General features: G+C 45.9%; 2 protein-coding genes across 3 annotated transcripts in view; both read right to left on the bottom strand.

Annotated features, from left to right (window-relative positions):
* The window catches only part of NADK2 (NAD kinase 2, mitochondrial), a 38827-nt gene extending 32028 nt beyond the window's left edge, over positions 1 to 6799 (bottom strand). Inside the window, exon 1 of one of the 2 annotated variants that reach the window (XM_056546456.1) lies at positions 6390 to 6799. In XM_056546456.1, the coding sequence (XP_056402431.1) occupies positions 6390 to 6614 (225 nt within the window). In that variant the 5' untranslated portion in view covers positions 6615 to 6799. The remainder of the gene's footprint in view (positions 1 to 6389) is intronic. The other variant, XM_056546461.1, reaches the window with a different exon arrangement.
* Positions 6800 to 17607: 10808 nt separating this feature from the next.
* RANBP3L (RAN binding protein 3 like) overlaps positions 17608 to 21385 on the bottom strand; it is a 54035-nt gene continuing 50257 nt past the window's right edge. Inside the window, exons 15-16 of the mRNA XM_056546445.1 lie at positions 20285 to 20492; positions 17608 to 19365 (exon numbers count right to left, since the gene is read on the bottom strand). Of these exons, the coding sequence (XP_056402420.1) occupies positions 19322 to 19365; positions 20285 to 20492 (252 nt within the window). The 3' untranslated portion in view covers positions 17608 to 19321. The remainder of the gene's footprint in view (positions 19366 to 20284; positions 20493 to 21385) is intronic.

Genomic DNA, 21385 nt, shown 5'->3' with positions numbered 1-21385 from the left:
GTCTATAAGTTGCACTGCAAATAATAATAATAATAATAATAAATAATAATAATAATATTATTATTATTATTTACACAAACCCATACAGTTGGGGGGGGAGAAATATTTTATTTACACCCCCCCCCCCCCCAACTCCCGCCTGTATATAAGCTGCATTGCAAATAATAATAATAATAATAAATAATAATATGTACACACACCCATACAGTTGGGGGGAGGGGGGGGGGGGAGAGAAATATTGTATTTACCCCCCCCCCCCCAACTGTATATAAGTTGCAAAATAATAATAAAATAATTATATAATATATATATATATATATATATATATATATATATATATATATATATAATCCCAAAATAAAGCAGCACTACTTATCCAGTCCAACCAAAAAATTGGTGCCAGCGTCCCAAAGGACTTGATCAGAGTCCATCCAAGATAAAAACCAGATACAGGCGCAGCACTCCAACAAAATAAGTGATTTAATATCTCATGTCAGCATTACAACGTTTCAGCTCCTCCTGGAGCCTTTATCTGCGCCTGTATCTGGTATATATATATCTCTATCTATCTATCTCCTGTGCCTGGAAAACAATGGCGCACCTTCAGAAATGCTGCCAATAATGCCTGGCCAGGGTGGAAACCCAAGGGAAGGGACAGAAGATATATTCCTTGCCAAATTCCATAAAATAGGAAATTTCTTTAACCAAAATTCATTAAAATAGTACCACAAGTACATGGCATCATAACAGCAGATCCCATCACACCGACGCATTTCGAGCGGCTAGGTACCCCTTTAACCCATTGACCCCGCATAGGTCTCCTGTTCACCCACACTAAACCCTATACACTGGGTAATACTGCGGCTGAACAAGATGACCATTTTCCAGACTTAGGGTGCGTTCACACGCTATTACCAGCAGCGGGTTTCCCACTGCGAGTTACGCTACCATTAACTTAAATGGGTCGACAGACAATCCGCAATAGTGTCAAATTTGCAGACTGTCTGCGGACCCATTCAAATGAATGGTAGGGAAACCCGCTGCTAGTAATAGCGTCTGAACACACCCTTAAAAGGGGTACGCCAGTGGAACACTTTTTTTTTTAATTAACTGGTGGCAGAAACTTAAACAGATTTGTAAATGACTTCTATTTAAAAATCTCAATCCTTTCAGTACTTATCAGCTGCTGTATGCTACAGAGGAAACGCTTTTCTTTTTGAATTTCCTTCCTGTCTGACCACAGTGCTCTCTGCTGACACCTTTGTTCATGTCAGGAACTGTCCAGAGCAGCATAGGTTTGCTATGGGGATTTTTCTCCTGCTCTAGACAGTTCCTGATACGGGCATCAGGTATCAGCAGAGAGCACTGTGGACAAGACAAAAAAATAATAATTAATTTCCTCTGTTGCACACAGCTGCTAATAAGTACTGGAAGGGTAAAGATTTTTTAATAGAAGTCATTTACAAATCTGTTTAACTTTTGGCACCAGTTGATTTAAAAGAATAAAAAAATAAAAATAAAACTTTTTCACCGGAGCTTAAGGACCAAGCCCATTTTCACCTTAACCCCTTAAGGTCCGGGAGGTTTTCCGTTTTAGCACTTTCGTTTTTTCCTCCTTGCCTTTAAAAAAAATCATAACTTTCAATTTTGCACCTAAAAATTCATATGATGACTTATTTTTTGCGCCACCAATTCTACTTTGTAATGAAATCAGTTATTTTGCCCAAAAATCTACGGTGAAACGGAAAAAAAAAATCATTGTGAGACAAAATTGAAAAAAAAAAAAAAAAAACGCCATTTTGTAACTTTTGGGGGCTTCCGTTTCTACGCAGTGCATATTTCGGTAAAAATGACACCTTATCTTTATTCTGTAGGTCCATACGGTTAAAATGATCCCCTACTTATATAGGTTTGATTTTGTTGTACTTCTGGGAAAAATCATAACTTCATGCAGGAAAATGAATATGTTTAAAATTATCATCTTCTGACCCCTATAACTTTTTATTTTTCCGTGTATGGGGCGGTATGAGGGCTCATTTTTAGCGCCGTGATCTGAAGTTTTTAACGGTACCATTTTTGCATTGATAGGACTTATTGATCACTTTTTATTCATTTTTTCATGATATAAAAAGTGACCAAAAATTTTCGACTTTGGAATTTTTTTGCGCACACGCCATTGACCGTGCGGTTTAATTAACAATATATTTTTATAATTCGGACATTTCCGCACGCGGTGATACCATATATGTTTATTTTTATTTACACAGTGTTTCAAACTTTTAATAGGGAAGGGGTTAAATGATATTCATTCACTTTTTTTTTGCAGTGTTATAGCTCCCATAGGGACCTATAACACTGCACACACTGATCATTGTTATCCCATAGGGACCTATAACACTGCACACACTGATCATTGTTATCCCATAGGGACCTATAACACTGCACACACTGATCATTGTTATCCCATAGGGACCTATAACACTGCACACACTGATCTATTACATTGATGAATGGTTTCTCATAGGAAACCAGTGATCGATGATTCTGCCGCTTGACTGCTCATGCCTGGATCTCGGGCACTGAGCAGTCATTTGGCGATCGGACAGCGAGGAGGTAGGTAGGGACCCTCCCGTTGTCCTGTCAGCTGTTCGGGATGCCGCGGCGGCTATCCCGAACAGCCCACTGAGCTAACCGGCACTTTTTACTTTCACTTTTAGCCGCGTGGCTCAGCTTTGACTATGACGCGGGGCCCGCCGTGATATGATGCGGGGTCACTGTGGGACCCCGCATTATATCACAGGAGCAAGGACGTACTCATACGTCCTTGGTCCTTAAGAGGTTAAGGACCAGGCCAATTTTATTTTTGCATTTTCGTTTTTCCTCCTCGCCTTCTAAAATCCATAACTTTTATATTTCCATCTACAGACCCATATAAGGGCTTGTTTATTGCATCACCAATTGTACTCTGTAATGAAAACTCTTATTTTACCATAAAATATACGGCGAACCCCCAAAAAATATATTTTTTTAGAGAGAGAAAATTTTAATGAAAACCACAATTTTGCACATTTTGGAGGGTTTTGTTTTCACACTTTACGGTAAAAATTATATGTGTTCTTTATTCTGTGGGTCTATACGATTAAAATGATACCCATGGCTAGATACTTTAATATTTTTGTACCGCTTAAAAAAAATCTAAAACTTTTTGTACAGAATCAGTAATATAAAATCGCCCTATTTTGACCACCTATAACTTTTTCATTTTTCCGTATTTTCCGTACTTTTTATCGATACCATATTTGCATATATAAAACTTTTAGATAATTTCTTATAAATAATTTTCGGAATAAAATTTGACAAAAAAAAAGCAGCATTTTTAGATTTTTTTTATTTTTTACATTTACGCCGTTCACCGTACGGGATCATTAACATTATATTTCGATAGTTCGGACATTTACGCACGCGGCGATACCAAATAGGTTTATAAAAAAAATATTTTTTACGCTTCTTGGCGGTAAAATGGGAAAAACCGACAATTTTTATTTTTATTTGGGGGGGGGGGGATTTTTCCCTTTTTTTACCGTTTACATTTTTCAAATATATATAATTATTTATTTATTTATTTTTTACACACTTTTAATGTCCCCATAGAGGACTATCTATAGCAATCCTTTGATTGCTAATACTGTTCAGTGCTATGCATAGGACATAGCACTGATCAGTATTATTGGTGATCTTCTGCTCTGGTCTGCTCGATCTCAGACCAGAGTAGAAGACCCGAGGAGACGGACGGAGGCAGGTGAGGGGACCTCCGTCCGCCATTACAGATGATCGGATCGCCACGGGCGATCCGATCATCTATTTTAACATGCGCATTGCCGCAGATACCGTGATCTGTACTGATCACGGCATCTGAGAGGTGAATGGCGGACATCCGTGCGATTGCGGATGTCGGCCAATACCAGCTGGTCCCCGGCTGCAGCCAGAACCTGCCGTGTATGACACGAGCACAGCTCCGATGCTCACAGTCATACTCGTGACGTAAATGTACGTCCTGGTGCGCGAAGTACCGCCAAACCAGGACGTACATTTACGTCAGTGGTCATTAAGGGGTTAATGTTAATCTATTTTTGTCCCTCATAGTAACACTGGGAGAGGTCAACGAGGTATATAATGTTCTACTAAGTAACACTGCGACGTGTCAACTAGAGATGAGCGAACTTACAGTAAATTCGATTCGTCACGAACTTCTCGGCTCGGCGGTTGATGACTTTTCCTGCATAAATTAGTTCAGCTTTCCGGTGCTCCGGTGGGCTGGAAAAGGTGGATTCAGTCCTAGGAATGTAGACTCTTTCCTAGGAATGTATCCCCCTTTTCCAGCCCACCGGAGCACCTGAAGGCTGAACTAATTTACGCAGGAAAAGTCATCAACTGCCGAGCCGAGAAGTTCGTGACGAATTGAATTTACTGTAAGTTCGCTCATCTCTAGTGTCAACCTGCTAAAACATAGGGTCTATTCACACGGTGAAATTTCGCCTTTAAATGAAAGCCCAATACACTTCTATGGGATTCCGCACTCCCGTTGACACTTCGGAATTTCCGCTTGCGGAAATTCCGAAGTGTCAACGGGAGTGCGGAATCCCATAGAAGTGTATTGGGCTTTCATTTAAAGGCGAAATTCCACCGTGTGAATAGACCCTTAGGGGTCGCTTCGGGCATCAAATTTGGCACCCTAAAAAAATCACCTCCCCAATGGGGGAAATCACCGTGATGACCGTTACATTACAGTCTGCCGGGGCCCCCCCCCACACAATAGGGCCCCAGGCACAAAAGTCACTCCGGCTGTATCATGTGACTCCATTCATGACCTCTTCCCCCCAATCAAACTGCACATTAAAGGGGTACTCCGGTGAAAACCTTTTTTCTTTTAAATCAACTGGTGCCAGAAACAGATTTGTAAATTACTTCTATTAAAAAAAATCTTAATCCTTCCTGTACTTATTAGCTGCTGAATACTAGAGGAAATTCTTTTCTTTTTAGAAATTCTCTCTGATGACATCACGAGCACAGTGCTCTTTGCTGACGTCATAATAATATTAATAACTCTTCATTTATTGTTGTCCTTAGTGGGATTTGAACCCAAGCCCCCAGCACTGCAAGGAAGCAGTGCTAACCACTGAGCCACCATGCTGCCCTTAGCATACATCTGCTATGCACGGTTGCTAAAATGGACAGAAATGTCAGCAGAGAGCACTGTGCTCGTGATGTCATCAGTGTTCCAAAAAGAAAGGAATTTCCTCTGTAGCATTCAGCAGCTAATAAGTACTGGAAGGATTAAGATTTTTTAATAGAAGTCATTTACAAATAGGTTTAACTTTCTGGCACCAGTTGATTTAAAAGAAAAAAGGTTTTCACCGGAGTACCCCTTTAACAAAAAAAAACAAAAAAAAAAAAAGGGGGGCGATCCTCACGCTCTCAAATTCGCAGCACCCGCCGGGGCGACTGTACAACACCCAGATAGTTACGAGTCTTATTCTAGTCATTGGGACTTGTGCACGGAACTCGCTGGATGTTGTCCTGTTGCCTTGGCAACCCGACTGCCCAGAGAGCCCAGTTTCCACGCCTGAACAGCAGATAGTGGGTGGAGCCACATTCTTAAAGGGGTACTCCACTGGAAATTATTATTATTAAAATCAATTGGTGCCAGAAAGTTAAGTCGATTTGTAAATTACTTCTATGTAAAAAATCGTAAATCCTTCCAGTACTTAGCTGCCTGTATGCTCCAGAGGAAGTTCTTATCTTTTTGCCTGACCACAGTGCTCTCTGCTGACACCTCTGTCCATCTCAGGAACTGTCCAGAGCAGGAGAGGTTTGCTATGGGGATTTGATCCTACTCTGGACAGTTCCTGAGATGGACAGAGGTGTCAGCAGAGAGCACTGTGGTCAGGCAGAAAGGAAATTCTAAAAGATAAGAACTTCCTCTGTAGTATACAGCAGCTTATAAGTACTGGAAGGATTAAGATTTTTAAATAGAAGTAACTTAAAAATCTGTTTAACGTTCCAGCAGAGTACCCCTTCAAGTCACAAATGCGAGAATTGTTTTTATAAAAAAATTTTTTATAAGATTTACACCGATCTCTATTTTTGTTTTATTTTGGTAACAACCTGGCGAATATTACAGTCACAATGATTCGCAAAAAGTATCCCAAAAATGTTGGCCAATGGCGACTTATGTTGCAGTCTAAGAAGGCGAAGTCACGTGTGCGAAGCGATAAATCGCAACTTTTACGATAGTCGTCTGGGATCGGTGACTGTCACCAAGGACCGACACCTGCCGGATTATGGATGGCCTCTGTGGTTTATAGCCCCCCCTACAGGTCACCACTCACCAGCTCCCGGAGCTCGTCCTCAGACAGCCCAGCGGACCGGAACCGCTGCTGTTCGAACTCATAGCGGGTGGTCTTGGTCACCACGGCGACCCGCTCCGGTCTGAAGCCGCCGGGTTTCCCGGGACCATTAGAGTTAGGCCTGGTGGACACGGGCCGCCTGGTGGGCGCCCAGCGGGTGAGACGCCCGGAACACCCCCAGCACAGGAGAGCCCTGCACGAGCTCATGGGTCACCGGGCACGGGCCACTTCCGGTCTACGGGCTGCTGACAGGAGGGCGGAGTGACCCGGAGAGGGCGCTAGGTAGGTTATTCGTTATGGCTGCTGAGCACACACGGGGGTGGAGGCGGAGGGAAGGAGGTTGTTATAGGACGGCCGCCATTTTCCCGTAGACCAGCTAGACCTCTGCGGCGGTCACGTGGTTTACAGCTCGCAAGTAGAAAAAAAAAAAGCAGTTAGCTAATTGGTTGCTATGGGTGACAAAAAAAAGGTTGGAATTTACCCACTCAGACCCCAGTTTATATTTTGAGAGGCTCCTTTGGAAATGAAAGAAGCAATCTGATTGGTTGCTTTGGCTAATTGAGAATGGAGGGGTTGCCAATAGCAACAAATCAGATCCCAGCTTTTATTTTTCACAGGTGCCTGTGAAAGTGAAAGAAGTGCCCTTATTGGTTGCTATGGGCAACGCCTTCCACGTGTCTTCTGCACAAGTTTCACTATTGGTCACGGCGCCAAATACAGCTTGGGTGCTCCCCAAATCTTTATAAGGCTCTGTTCACATCATGGGTTTGGGTGGGCAAATCTCCACAACATGTGCCCCTGTCTATTACATAGATACAAAAGCCAGCCACAGGCCCTACCCATGCAAACAAAAAGTCAGGTATTTGGTGGTACAGACATTTTTGACGTGGTGACCATGGTAGTTTATACTTTGCAAAAGTGTCCCTGTCATTTAAAAAGTGTCCCTGTCATTTAAAAAGTGTCCCTGTCATTTGAAAAGTGTCCCTATCCTCATTTAAAAAGTGTCCCTGACAGTAAAAAAAACAAAAAAAACAATTATATTTCAACGTGTCACAGAGATGTGAAAAGTTTTGATCAGTCAAGGTCTAAGTGCTGAGACACCCACAGATGAGAAACATGAGTAGGGGAAACTGACTGAGTGGTGTCCGGCTGTTCTACTGCATTCTTACATTTAGGGTACGTTCTCACTGCGGAATCTCTGCTCGATTCCGGCAGTAGGATTGCGGGGCACTGCGCCGTCACCATTGACGCTGAAATTCCGCAGTGTGAAAGGGTCTCGCGGAAGACACATTCACACAGATTGTACTGTTCACTGCGCGGAATTCTACTCCGTTTACTGATGCATGGTTGCCACGTTTCTTGCAAAAAAAAAATACAGACCATGCTAATTTGCATAATTATTTATGCGTGATGTCACAGGAAGTGATATTAGAGATATAACACGTGTGGACGGGAAATTTCGACCTATAACTTTTTTATTTCTCCTTATACGGGCCTGCATGAGGGCTCATTTTTTGCGCCCCGATCTGTAGTTTTTAACAGGACCATTTTTGTTTTTATGGGACTTTTTGATCATATGTAAATGACTTCTATTTAAAAATCTTAATCTTTCCAGTACTTATCAGTGGCTGTATGCTCTAGAGGAAGTTCTTCTATTTTTACATTTCTTTTCTGTCTGACCACACAGTGCTCTCTGCTGACACCTCTGTCTGTCTCAGGAATTGTCAGAGCAGGAGCAAACCTATCCTGCTCTGGACAGTTCCTGAGACAGACAAAGGTGTCAGCAGAGAGCACTGTGGTCAAAGAAATTTAAAAAGAAAAGAACTTCATGTGCAGCATAAAGCAGCTGATATGTACTGGAAGGATTAAGATTTTTTAATAGAAGTAATCTACAAATCTGTTTAACGTTCTGGCACCAGTTGATTTAAAAAAAAAAAATTTCACTGGAGTACCGCTTTAAACTGGTGCCCAGGATGGGTGTGAGGAAACGCGGTTAGCTAAGCTGACTGACCGGCTGAGGAAATTATACAGAAATTGATCCTGAAATGAGGCAAAAGCCAATAATAGCCTTCCGACGAAGGAGGAGTTTAAGTAATGTGTTAGTGAAAAGTAATTTTACCCTCCAAACGAAAGGCAACCAGAATTGGTTAAAGGGGTACTCTGCTGCCCGAGCGTTTAGAGCATTTTGTAAAGCACCCTGTGTTCACAAGAAATATGTGCCTTACAAATTGTGGTTGCGTGTTTTTTATCAATGAGTGATGTATGAGTACAGTTGATACTTGCAGGTAAGTGCGTGTAATAGGTGTATATAGTGCTGGGATATACCGGTTCATACCAAATACCGTTTTTTTTTCTCTTCGAATGAATGAATTATCAGCCCCTGCGCTGTCCCCCACATCGAGGAACTAATCACATGTGACCCGCTGGCGCTTTAAATGAAAGAGTTGTGTGCCGCGGCACTGGAAATTTTTATCAAAGGACATCTGTACTGTGATTGGGCTGCAAAATTAAACAAAATAAACTTTGACTCAACTTCCTACGTTCCCCCATTGCTCTGGTATCGGCCTCACGCTGTTTCCTGGGGACGGGAACGTCACAGAGCCGTCAGCGTATCACCGGCTGCAGCGATGTCCCGTCTTGGCCGGTGATAGGGTGAGCGCACTGTCATGTAAGGAGCCGGCACTCAACTGCTTCTCTAACCCCCCCCCCCCATGAATTATCAGCCGCTGCGCTGTCCCCCACATCGGGGAACTAATCATATGTGACCTGCTGGCGCTTAAAATGAAAGAGTAGTGTGCCGCGGCACTGGAAATTATTAATAAAGGACATCTGTACTGTGCCCGGGCTGCAAAATGAAACAAAATAAACTTTGACTCACCTTCCTCCTTACATGACAGTGCGCTCACCCTATCACTGGCTGAGACGGGACATCGCTGCAGCCGGTGATACGCTGACGGCTCTGTGACGTTCCCATCCCCAGGAAGCAGTGTGAGGCCGATACCAGAGCAACGGGGAACGTAGGAAGGTGAGTCAAAGTTTATTTTGTTTAATGTTGCAGCCCGGGCACAGGAATATGGAATATACAGGCACAGGAATATGGAATATACAGGCACAGGAATATGGAATATACAGGCACAGGAATATGGAATATACAGGCACAGGAATATGGAATATACAGGCATAGGAATATGGAATATACCGGAATAAGCGCCACGGCACTCATCTTATTCAGTTAAAACGCCAGCGGCTCACAGGAGGATGGAGGGAGCAGCACCCGCGGGTCACATATGATTAGTTCCCCAGCGTGGGGGATGGAAAACTGTAAAATACAGTGGAACCGCCATAACTTCCAAAAATACCGTGATATGCATTTTTGGTCATACCGCTCAGCACTAGGTGTATACACACACATAGTGGTAGTGACATAACTTTATATCTTATACATGTCTATACCACTGTTGCTTTTCTCTCATTGGCCTGTCCATGTGTCCCAAGCGCTCTGCTGTATTCTAGACTCATAGATGAACTAGTAAGGGACAAGAGGTGTCCTCAGCATTTAAAAAACTGAGTTTAAAAAAAAAAAGAAAAAAATGAAAAATAGACCACTGTCCCAAAAAATAGTGTTTGAACATAGCCTGACAGTTACAGGGTCCCCAAACAATGCTCACTTTATTTTACCAGGAATAGTGTTCCTTCTCTTACCTGGGGCATTTGTGATGCCACCAGAGGTTCAGTGATGGGAGCAGGGTCTGGCGCTGGTCCCTGCTACCCCCACAGTAGTGGGTGATAAGGTGGTGAAGAGACAAAATTGTTCTACATCACAATATGGATGCTCTAATGTTATGAACTTATTTAGGGGTTGCAGGTTCAGGAAAATTTTCCCTTGGATCAATCAAGGCCCGCAGGCCAAATTTGGTCCACCATTTTATGTGGCCCATGAGGTTTTAGCTGCTCCCTCTGCTGGCACCACTCCCTGTGCAAGCGCTGGCTGCATCCCCTGCATTTGAAATGCAGAGGGGTCGGTGCCTTCACATGCAGAGGATGCAGAGGGGTCGGTGCCTTCACATGCAGAGGATGCAGAGGGGTCGGTGCCTTCACATGCAGAGGATGCAGAGGGGTCGGTGCCTTCACATGCAGAGGATGCAGAGGGGTTGGTGCCTTCACATGCAGAGGATGCAGAGGGGTCGGTGCCTTCACATGCAGAGGATGCAGAGGGGTCGGTGCCTTCACATGCAGAGGGGTCAGTGCCTTCACATGCAGAGGATGCAGAGGGGTCGGTGCCTTCACATGCAGAGGATGCAGAGGGGTCGGTGCCTTCACATGCAGAGGATGCAGAGGGGTCGGTGCCTTCACATGCAGAGGATGCAGAGGGGTCGGTGCCTTCACATGCAGAGGATGCAGAGGGGTTGGTGCCTTCACATGCAGAGGAAGCAGAGGGGTCGGTGCCTTCACATGCAGAGGGGTCGGTGCCTTCACATGCAGAGGATGCAGAGGGGTCGGTGCCTTCACATGCAGAGGATGCAGAGGGGTCGGTGCCTTCACATGCAGAGGATGCAGAGGGGTCGGTGCCTTCACATGCAGAGGATGCAGAGGGGTCGGTGCCTTCACATGCAGAGGGGTCGGTGCCTTCACATGCAGAGGATGCTGAGGGGTCGGTGCCTTCACATGCAGAGGATGCAGAGGGGTCGGTGCCTTCACATGCAGAGGATGCAGAGGGGTCGGTGCCTTCACATGCAGAGGATGCAGAGGGGTCGGTGCCTTCACATGCAGAGGATGCAGAGGGGTCGGTGCCTTCACATGCAGAGGATGCAGAGGGGTCGGTGCCTTCACATGCAGAGGATGCAGAGGGGTCGGTGCCTTCACATGGAGTAGGTGCCATCTTGGATTCTGAGCTCCGTCATGCACCTCCTCACCGCTTTGTTCAGCAACTTACAGGTGGTAGCACAGTTCTGCCAACCCAGGCACCCTGACCACCCTCCAAGGTAGGAAGCTCAGTGCTAAAGAGGTGAAAGGGGCTGGCTATTATCTTACCTGGGACATCTTAGCCTTTTACTCACTGAGTGGCCCACCATTTACTCACTGAGTGGCCCACCATTTACTCACTGAGTGGCCCACCATTTACTCACTGAGTGTCCCACAATTCCAACAGAATTCTCCTCCAATAAAATTACAGTGTGAATAAGTCCGCGGAAGGCCCATTCACACCAATGTTGAGGTTCACACAGCGGAATTCTTGAGCGCAATTCCGTTTGTGGAATTTTCGCAGTGTGAACATACCCTTAAGCAGGAACCTGGTTTTCTTCTTAAAGGGATAGTCTTAAAGGGTCTCCCACTTTCTTCTCTCCTGCGCCGCTGCAAGTATAACGAAGCGCCACTCTTTGCAGTCTGGAACTTCTGGGTTTGGTGATGTGACATCATATGTTCACTTATCCAATCAACTTCCTCCTCAATGTCTCATTATAGCGGCATGGGAGCGAGGAAGGTAAGAGAATGTTCCTTTTTTTTTTTTTTTTTTCTTTTTATATATATTTTTTATATTTTAAAGATAATTTTTTCGTCGGACTACTCTTTCAACATCTTGGCGAATGTGACTTTTCTGCTCTGACCATGGGGAGCCAGGAACCCTTTCTTGGTTGTATGGGTAACATTTATCAATGTTGGTGGGAGTATAGATTTTACCCATGTTTACTTGGTGTATTTTTTGCACAGTTGCTAAAAACTTACCAAAATGGTGCAGAGCTAGGTTTAAGCTTTGTGCTCGGTATCTGACACATTTGTATGTGTCCTATTAGATGGTGTAGGTTTCCGCAAAAATCAACACCTATCCAAAGGAAAAGTTGCTGAGTTGCCCATAGCAACCAATAAGATTGCTTCTTTCATTTTTGAAAAGGACTCTGAAAAATGAAAGTAGCAATCTGATTGGTTGCTATGGGCAACTCAGTAACTTTTCCTTTGGATAGGTGTTGATTTTTGCGCAAACCTACACCATCTAATAGGACACATACAAATGTCCTAGCAACATTTCCTCTGGGAAGGTTTTGATAAATCTCCCCCCTAGTGTCCACTGCATAAAGTGCTCCACGGTGCCCCAAACAGTACACTTGATTAGGAAAGGCTCCACCAAAATGGATGAACAAAAAAAACGACAACTGCGCAACATTTTGCATCTAAAATAAACAGGAAAAGGGTGTACAACCAATGATAAATGTCCCTCTATGTGTGGCCCAGTGTAGCGATGTAGTTTTGCACCATTACTTCAGCTAGGGGGGAGTAGTCGGCTGTAAACAAAATGGGTGTGAGTCGTCTGGGGTCCTGTGAGTCCAAATACAGAAAGAGGTGCAAATCTTTCCATTAGGCTAGGTTCAGACTACGGAATCTCCAGGCAGAAAATTTGCGCCCAGAGATTCCGAGTGCGGCCAGCGCCGGCTGAATCAGTCGGCGCTAGGACCGCACGGACACTGCAGTCTCCAATAGACTGCAATGTGTTCCGCACGGATTTCCGCCTGAAGAAATAGCACCGCCTTTCTTCAGGCGGAAATTTCAAAGCGGATTTTCAAAGAGGATTTTCCGCTTCACAAATTCTGAAGTGTGAATTTGTGAACGGAAACCCATTCACTACACTAGACATTTTAGCAAGTGGAATTTCTGGCGGAAATTTTACGACTGAATTTTTGTCGGAAATTCCGTAGTCTGAACCTAGCCTTATAGTTTTTCTGTGTGGTGGCACCACTCATGGTTTTAGCTAAACTGAGATCAAAAGTGAGGACCAAATAGTAACCAAAATAGTATGTGTGAATCCAGCCCAAGGCTGAATTTATATTGAGCTGACAGCAAAGAAGGAGATGTGGAATGCGGACTGCTGGGACCCCCACGGATCTTGAGAACAGAGGTGAGATGAAATGGCAGCAAGCATGGTCCCTTGCCACTCCATTCATAGTCTATGGGACTGAACTCTGCTATGTTTTGAAGTCCCATAGACAATGAATGGGGGTAACTTTTTATGTTGGGATAACCACTTTAGGCCTTTAGTTGGAGAATCTGTTTCTAATTAAGAACAAAGGTGCATGTTGCTTGCATGTTTGTATAGTTTACAAGAAAAGAGCATCCATGTAAGCAGGGGTAGACACAGACAGCAGAGGGCCCCTGTGCAAAAAATGTGCTTGTCCCCCCTCCCTTCACACACACACACAAAAAAAAGAAAAGAAGAAAAAAAGTACAATGCCATAAAATTGCATTCACATTAATCTGCAGCATTAAGTAGGCAGCAGTTCCCCCCCAATTACAGCATTAAGTAGGCAGCAGTTCCCCCCCAATTAGGTAGCATAGTTTCCCCACATTAGGTAGCATAGTTTCCCCACATTAGGTAGCATAGTTTCCCCACATTAGGTAGCACAGTTTCCCCACATTAGGTAGCATAGTTTCCCCACATTAGGTAGCATAGTTTCCCCACATTAGGTAGCATAGTTTCCCCACATTCGGTAGCATAGCGCCCCCCCAACACACAGACACACACATAGACACACTTACCTGGCCTGTGCAGCGCTTCTCCTCTCCGACTGTGGCCTGACGAGTGACATCACTGATGTCCTCCTGCAGACCCTGTGGAGGTACGTCACTTGCGCGGGTCGGCTGGCTGCAGACTCACTGCAGCTGCGGCCGCTTTCGAACAGTGAGCACCACAGCGAAAGGGCGGTGGGCCCCCTCATACGCTAGGCCCCTGTGCAGCTGAACCGGCTGCACAGGCAATGTGTCCGCCCCTGAATGTAGGGCTATGTTTACACCATGAAATTTCTGAATTGCACACGGACATTCCATTAAGTTCAATGGTATACTGCGGCACTGTGTTCACGACGGAATGTTTCTGCCACCACGCAAATCCGGATTCCGAAAGACATGTCTATTCTTTCTGCGGAGTCCACACAGAAATGCATTGCTTTCTATCAGACGAGCGGTCCTAGCGCCAAAATGTTCTGCTAGCGCACTGCTGTCGGGCCAATGTCCACATAGAATCTTTCCGTGCAGACATTCACCTGCGTTCAGAACTAAATGTTTTGAATGCTGTTTTTGCGCTGCAGCTTCTCTTCACAGAACACCATCTTCATAGACTTTCTATAGAATCTTCTGAAATGAAGAGAGACACAACCATACTTACCTGATCCCGTTCTGTGGCCCGGTTCTTCCACAATCTTCCGCCATATGTTCCATTCCAAGGCCAACTTGGAGCATGGGCGAAGATTAGTAAATTCATCGCTGCTGTTTGCTAGCAGCGGGACCCAGCAGAGAGCAAGTAGCAGTGATGTCACCATGCTCCAAGTCGTCCCCGGAACAGAGGAAGATTGTGGGAGAACGGAACGGGATCAGGTAAGTATCGTTGTCATCAGTGTCACCTGCACTACCTGTCTGTACCAATAAGTTAGTGCAGGTGACACTGATGACAGATTTACCCTAAACTGGCTATGCACGTTAGATATGGCGGCCAATTTGGGAATGGCTAAGGATTTAATGCCGTGTTTCCCAACCCAGAGGGTGTAGGGGGTGACAGAGGGGTGTACATGGGTGACAACGGGCGTAGGGGGTGACAGAGGGGTGGACATTAGTAACAAGGTGGTAACAGAGGGGTGAACATGTGTGACAAGGATGTGGTCAGAGGTGTGGACAATGGGGGGTGAACATGGGTGACAGGGGGATGGAAAGGGGTGACAGGGGGGCCAAGGTGGACATGGATGACAGGAGGGTGGACATGGGAGACAGGGGGTCAGAGGGGTGAACAAGGGGGTAAAAGAGGGGTGCACAGGGGGGACAGAGGGGGGTGGATATGGGCAACAGGTGTAGACTGGGGGTAGTCAGAGGGGTGTACAGGGGGGGGGGAACATGGGTGACGGGGATGGACAGGGGTGACAGTGGGGGCGGGGTGAACAGGAGTGACAGGGGTATGGACAGGGGTTACCAAGGTGGACAGGAGTGACGGGGGTGGACAAGGATGACAAGGGGGATAAAGAGGGGTGACGGGTGAATAGGGGGGGTGGACAAGGTGGACGTGGATGACAGAAGGGTGGACATTGGTGACGAGGGGTGGAGGTGGACAGGGTTGAGAAAGAGTAACAGAGTGGTGGAAAGGGTACAGTACCTTAAGCTAGCCATTTTTCTTCACTACACCGGCAAGGAAATCCGTTGCAGTTTCCACGGCAAGAGGGGCTCCGGCAGGGCACCATTCATGGCCTACAACTCACTCACTGCGCCGCAGGGGGGAAAGGGATGCTGTGTGTGCATGCACAGCAAAGCGCACACAGGCATCCCTTCCCCCCTGCGGCGCTGTGAATCACAGGCCAAGGCAGAAAATAAAAATAATAACTGTTCCTCCGGCAGTTGTCTAATGTATGTGGCCAGCTTTAGCTTACCACACTGCCTGATACTATGATCTTATGACATGCTCCCTCAGTTAAAGGGTAGCTCCCACCATCTTTTTTTTTTTTTTCTGTCCCTGCCTATATCCCATCTATCCCTAACCCCCTCCCTGCCTTAAAAGGCATTTTTAATATGTTTAAAAAAAATAATTAGTCTGCCTGGTAGTGTGCTCACTACCAGGCAGACTTCCCCAGCAGGCGTTACGTCACTGATGCCTGCTGGGGGGGCACACTTCCGCCCTTAGTTCACCTATTCAGTGTACCTCCAGCTGTTTCACCACTACAACTCCCAGCTTGCCCTGACATCTATTGGCTGTCAGGGCATGCTGGGAGTTGTAGTGGGGAAACAACTGGAGGAATACACCGTATCCGTGACGGCCGCACTTCCTGCTCCCCGCCGCGCAGCCCGCAACCCCCCCCCCCCTTAGTTCACCCATTCAGCGTACCCCCTCCCCGCCGCACAGCCCGCAACCCCCCCGGCCCCATCGCGCAACTCACTCCCCCTTTCCCCCCCCTAGTCCACCCATTCAGCGTACCCCATGCCCGCTGCGCAGCCCGCAAACCCCGCCACGCTGCTCCGCTCAACCCACTCAACATATATTGGCTGTCAGGGCATGCTGGGAGTTGTAGTGGGGAAACTGGAGGCATACTGTATAGGTGAGCACGCAACCCCCCCCCCCCCCCCGGCATAATATTTTACCTGTCCCCGGGAGCCGGGGCCGGCGTGCGAGGCCAGGGAGCCTGCGCGCATCCTCTTCCTTCAAAGTGCTCGCTCCCGCCTGTCTGATTGACAGGTAGGGAGCGAGCGCAGCCTGACTGAATTCGGACCGATGCCCTGCCGGCATCGGTCAAAATTCAAGCGTGACGTCACGCCAGGCTGCAGCCGGCCACTAGGAGGGAGACCCCTAGTGGCCGGTTTTTAAATGCAAATTAAACCATTTTAATGGGAAAAAAAAATTATAAAAGTATATTAGAGATATTTTGTAGTACATAAGTACTACAACATATCAAGAAAAAAAATTGGTGACAGTGCCCATTTCGAGTGCCGAGTCATTTATAGTATTTAAGTAAGGATTGGGACCCTACTCGTGCACCCACCATCTGGATCAAGAGTGCCATATTGTGTTACTACTTTATGAGTGCCCATTTAACCATATTGCTGTACAGTTTGACTCCCATCCAACTAGGATCTGCATACTTTTGCCTCTTTGCTCCCATGTGTAGAAGGTCAATATAATATTTTTTGGGATTTTGTGTTTTGCAGTATTGTATGTCCTGCCTGTGCACAAAACACAAAACCTGTGCAAAGAAAAAGTTGCCCATAGCAACCAATCAGATCGCTTCTTTCATTTTGCAGAGGCCTTGTTAAAAAGCGATCGGATTGGTTGCTATGGGCAACTGAGCAACTTTTCCTCTGGACAGGTTTTGATAAATCTCCCTCAGAGGGACTTTCCTTACTAATATATAGTTGTCCCTCAAAATACGATGGAGGCACATACAGAAAGATGCTCAATGATAATCACATGTCCCCGCCGCTTCGGCCTGTCACTTCGCCGCTTCTCTGCCGCCGTTTCAGTACGTTGCTGTAGCTCTCCGTGGCCGCTCACGCTGCCGGATAGCGGTTTTTGCACACAGAAGAATCATATGTCGATGCTACCTTCAACATACCATGGGCTCTGAGAGGCCATCGTATGTTGAAACAATCGTATGTCGGGGCCATTGTAAGTCGGGGGACCACTGTACATCACTGACATAATAGAAAGCATACAGTAAGAAGTTCAGTCCATATGTATACAGAATATCTCTTTTAATTCCATTGCAAATGCAACCCAATTAAATTATCAATCTTATATTACAGTAACGACCGTTAATAAAATAGAAATAGATATATTTATGTATTGAACAATTTTAAATACACATAAGATTAGATATACATATATTTATATAAATATATATAGTTTACAATTAGCCCTCAAAACCTTTAAATGCACAATAGATGGTTTACTTATGGAAAAAATTGCAGCGATTCCACATGAAAATCAGTGGCAAATCTGCAACATACATTAACACATTTTAGATTTTACAAATCCCCACCGAAGTTTAAAGGGGTACTCCGCCCCAAAGACATCTTATCCCCAATTCAAAGGATAGGGGATAAGATGTCTGATCACGGGGGTCCTGCTGCTGGGGACCCCCGCAATCTCCCTGCTGCACCTGGCGTTCCTATAGAGCGTGGTGTGCAGCACCGGAGACTAGTTATGTCACGGCCACGCCCCCTCAATGCAAGTCTATGGGAGGGGGCGTGACACCCCTTCCCATAGACTTGCATTGAGGGGGCGTGGTCATGACGTCACAAGCGTGGCGTGGCCGTTACCTCACGAGCCTCCGCATCGCCAGTCATCCGGTACAGAACGAAGTTCGCTCCATGCACCGGATGTCTGGGGTGCTATCCTTTGTATAGGGGAGAAGATGTCTAGGGGCTGAGTACCCCTTAAGCTTTAGACTATGTTCACACGGCAGAATATCCGTCTGGAATTCTGCTGGAAATTCCGCCAAAATGTAAAGCCCATTATGTTTAATGGGATTCCGCTGTTCTATTTACACAGCAAAATTTCCGAAATTCTGCATTCTGCAAAATTTACAGAACTGTCTTAAAATTTTGCAAAATTGTGGGCCGAATCCCATTAAAACTCAATGGGGCTTGAATTTCGGCAGAATTCCGCAATGCCGCTTTGATAAAAGGAATTTGGGTGGAATTGCAGACATTCTGCCATATGAACAAAGCAAAGTTTTGTTTGTAAATGAGATAAAAAAAAAAAAGTAAAAATAAAAATGCTAAATTTACCCCTACTTTGCTGGTACTGCTGCAGATCTACAGTGTGACTTTAAGCGCGGAAAGTCTGCAGCAAATCCATCTAGTGTGCATTTACCCTTAAATTGAAGCTCCACCTGTAATATTTTAACATTACAAAATAGGCAAACAAATCCCAAAGCTTATAAAAAAGTAAACGCGATCCATCAATATGATGCACAATTCTCGCCTGATCTATGTATACTCTTTCTTAATTCACGCTCGTAGATCACAATAGCGCCATTTGCATAATGAAAATCGGAGGGAAACTGGATCTTAAGTGCAAACCCGCCGACAATAGGAATGCTTATCTTAGGATCTGTTTGACCAATAGTAAGGTGCATTCGTAGTCCTTGAGGTATATGTGCTGTCCCAGTGACTTAGCAGTCCTGTCTTCTGCATGTGTCACGGAGGATTGTAGGTGCGGAACGTGGCTTGTGATGCATCACCGTGGACTGTGCCACGTGCCCACCTGTAGATATTGCTGTGAGGTTTATTCACACAGTTCCTGGCTTACTTCATGACTTCGGATCACGCCATGTTTGTTTATTTCTATATATCATGTTGTGTTTTGTAGATTGTATGTCTTCCGGAGATGGTTTGTGTCCTTAGAGCATAAAGATGCAAGGCGGAGAAAAGTGTGTAATGAAGGCTGACTGTCAGGAGTACAGGACGGGCTGCCGACGGATCCACTGGTGGTGGTCTGAAAGGAAAAAATACAATAAGCTACCTTTTTAAACTCCAGGGAAGTATAAACATAAAAAAACAGCTATGTTCCGTGTAAACAATCCTGCATGATATGAATGGCTCCTGTTGCCCCTGTTGTCTCCTCTGGCTGCTTGATATACTTTGTCATCCTTCCCTCCCCTTGCTTACATCTCCCAGCAATCATTGCAGCTCTGCTTTGCCAGCCAGCTCACTCTGAGAGCAGCCCCCACCCTCCTGCTCTGAGCAGCAGAGAGAGGTTCAATGTTTGATTGGCTGAGGCTTCACACACCTCAAAGTCCTCAGCACTAAAGGAAGCATGACTCATCAGTGCAGGGCAGAAACCACATGGTCTTGGTCTCTCGGGAGGGTGGGGGCTTCTTTTGGAGAGGAATTTGGACAGAGACGGAGTAGATGGATGATGTCATTCCCTCACATCATGCAAGTGACAACCAAAGAAAGGAAACTGCTCTATATAGCTAATGAATGATATTTAGACAATTAAATAGGTTGATGAAAGGGAAAGGATGGGCTATGGGTTTAGTTCTCTGGAATACCCCTTTAATTTTTCATTTGTGTATCATGCATCATAGACTTGCATTAAGGGGGCGTGGCCGTGACATCATGAGTGGGCACCGCCATGACATCAGAAGCTCTAAATGAACGCCGGGTGCAGCAGGGAGATCGCGGGGGTTCCCAGCGTTGGGACCCCTATGATCAGACATCTTATCCTCTATTATTTGGATAGTGGATAAGATGTCTAGAGGCGGAGTACCCCTTTACAACACAGCTTTAGGGCACTACAGAGACCCCATTGAGGCACCACATACCACTGGTTAAGATCCTAGGATGCAATAAATGTATTTTGTAGAAAATATAAGTTGTAGAGTGTATCATGCAGATATAAGTAGACATACCAGAGATCTTGCTGGGATACAGGAGCATATCATCATCATCATCATCGTCCTCGTCTTCACTGTCACTGTTCAGCAGCCGTATACGCGAGTCTACCTCATCTTCTGGGTACGGGCTGCTCCGATCTAGGACCTGGTCCCTTTGGCTCTTTAGTGCGATGAGGCGGTGATGAATGGCAGCATAGAGACGAGCAGCATCCTTTACACCAGACTGCAAAACACAAGGTAAAATGTACAGGTTCCTGCTCAATAATGCACGTCTAATCATTCTGGAGAATAGTACATTTACTGTGAAAAAGGCTGCAGTTTTCTCTTATTCATTTATAGACACGAATGGAGGGGGTGTGGCATGACGTGACGACCACAGCCTCTTGAACCCAGCAGTCTGAACTTAATGTTCAGAACGCTGGGTGTCTGCACAGAGACCGTGGGGGGTCACAGCGGCTGGAGCCCCCCCCCCGCGATCTGACATCTTATCCCCTATTATAAGGGATTAGATATCTAGCAACGAAGCACCCCTTTAATTCGGAGAGTTATGTCTGGAGGAAACCAGGCACTGCCCATCACCTGCCCAATATCATCCCTACAGTGATCATGGTGGGGGCAGCATCATGTCTGGAGGAAACCAGGCCCTGCCCATGACCTGCTCAATACCATCCCTACAGTGATCATGGTTGGGGCAGCATCATGTCTGGAGGAAACCAGGCACTGCCCATCACCTGCCCAATACCATCCCTACAGTGATCATGGTGGGGGCAGCATCATGTCTGGAGGAAACCAGGCACTGCCCATCACCTGCCCAATACCATCCCTACAGTGATCATGGTGGGGGCAGCATCATGTCTGGGGGGAACCAGGCACTGCCCATCACCTGCCCAATACCATCCCTACAGTGATCATGGTGGGGGCAGCATCATGTCTGGAGGAAACCAGGCACTGCCCATCACCTGCCCAATACCATCCCTACAGTGATCATGGTGGGGGCAGCATCATGTCTGGGGGAAACCCGGTACTGCCCATCACCTGCCCAATACCATCCCTACAGTGATCATGGTGGGGGCAGCATCATGTCTGGGGGAAACCCGGTACTGCCCATCACCTGCC

Source organism: Hyla sarda, chromosome 1 (assembly GCF_029499605.1).
Source record: "Hyla sarda isolate aHylSar1 chromosome 1, aHylSar1.hap1, whole genome shotgun sequence".
Classification (NCBI taxonomy): domain Eukaryota; kingdom Metazoa; phylum Chordata; class Amphibia; order Anura; family Hylidae; genus Hyla; species Hyla sarda.
Note: the sequence above shows the minus strand (reverse complement) of the source record. Positions and strands in the feature narration are given on the sequence as shown.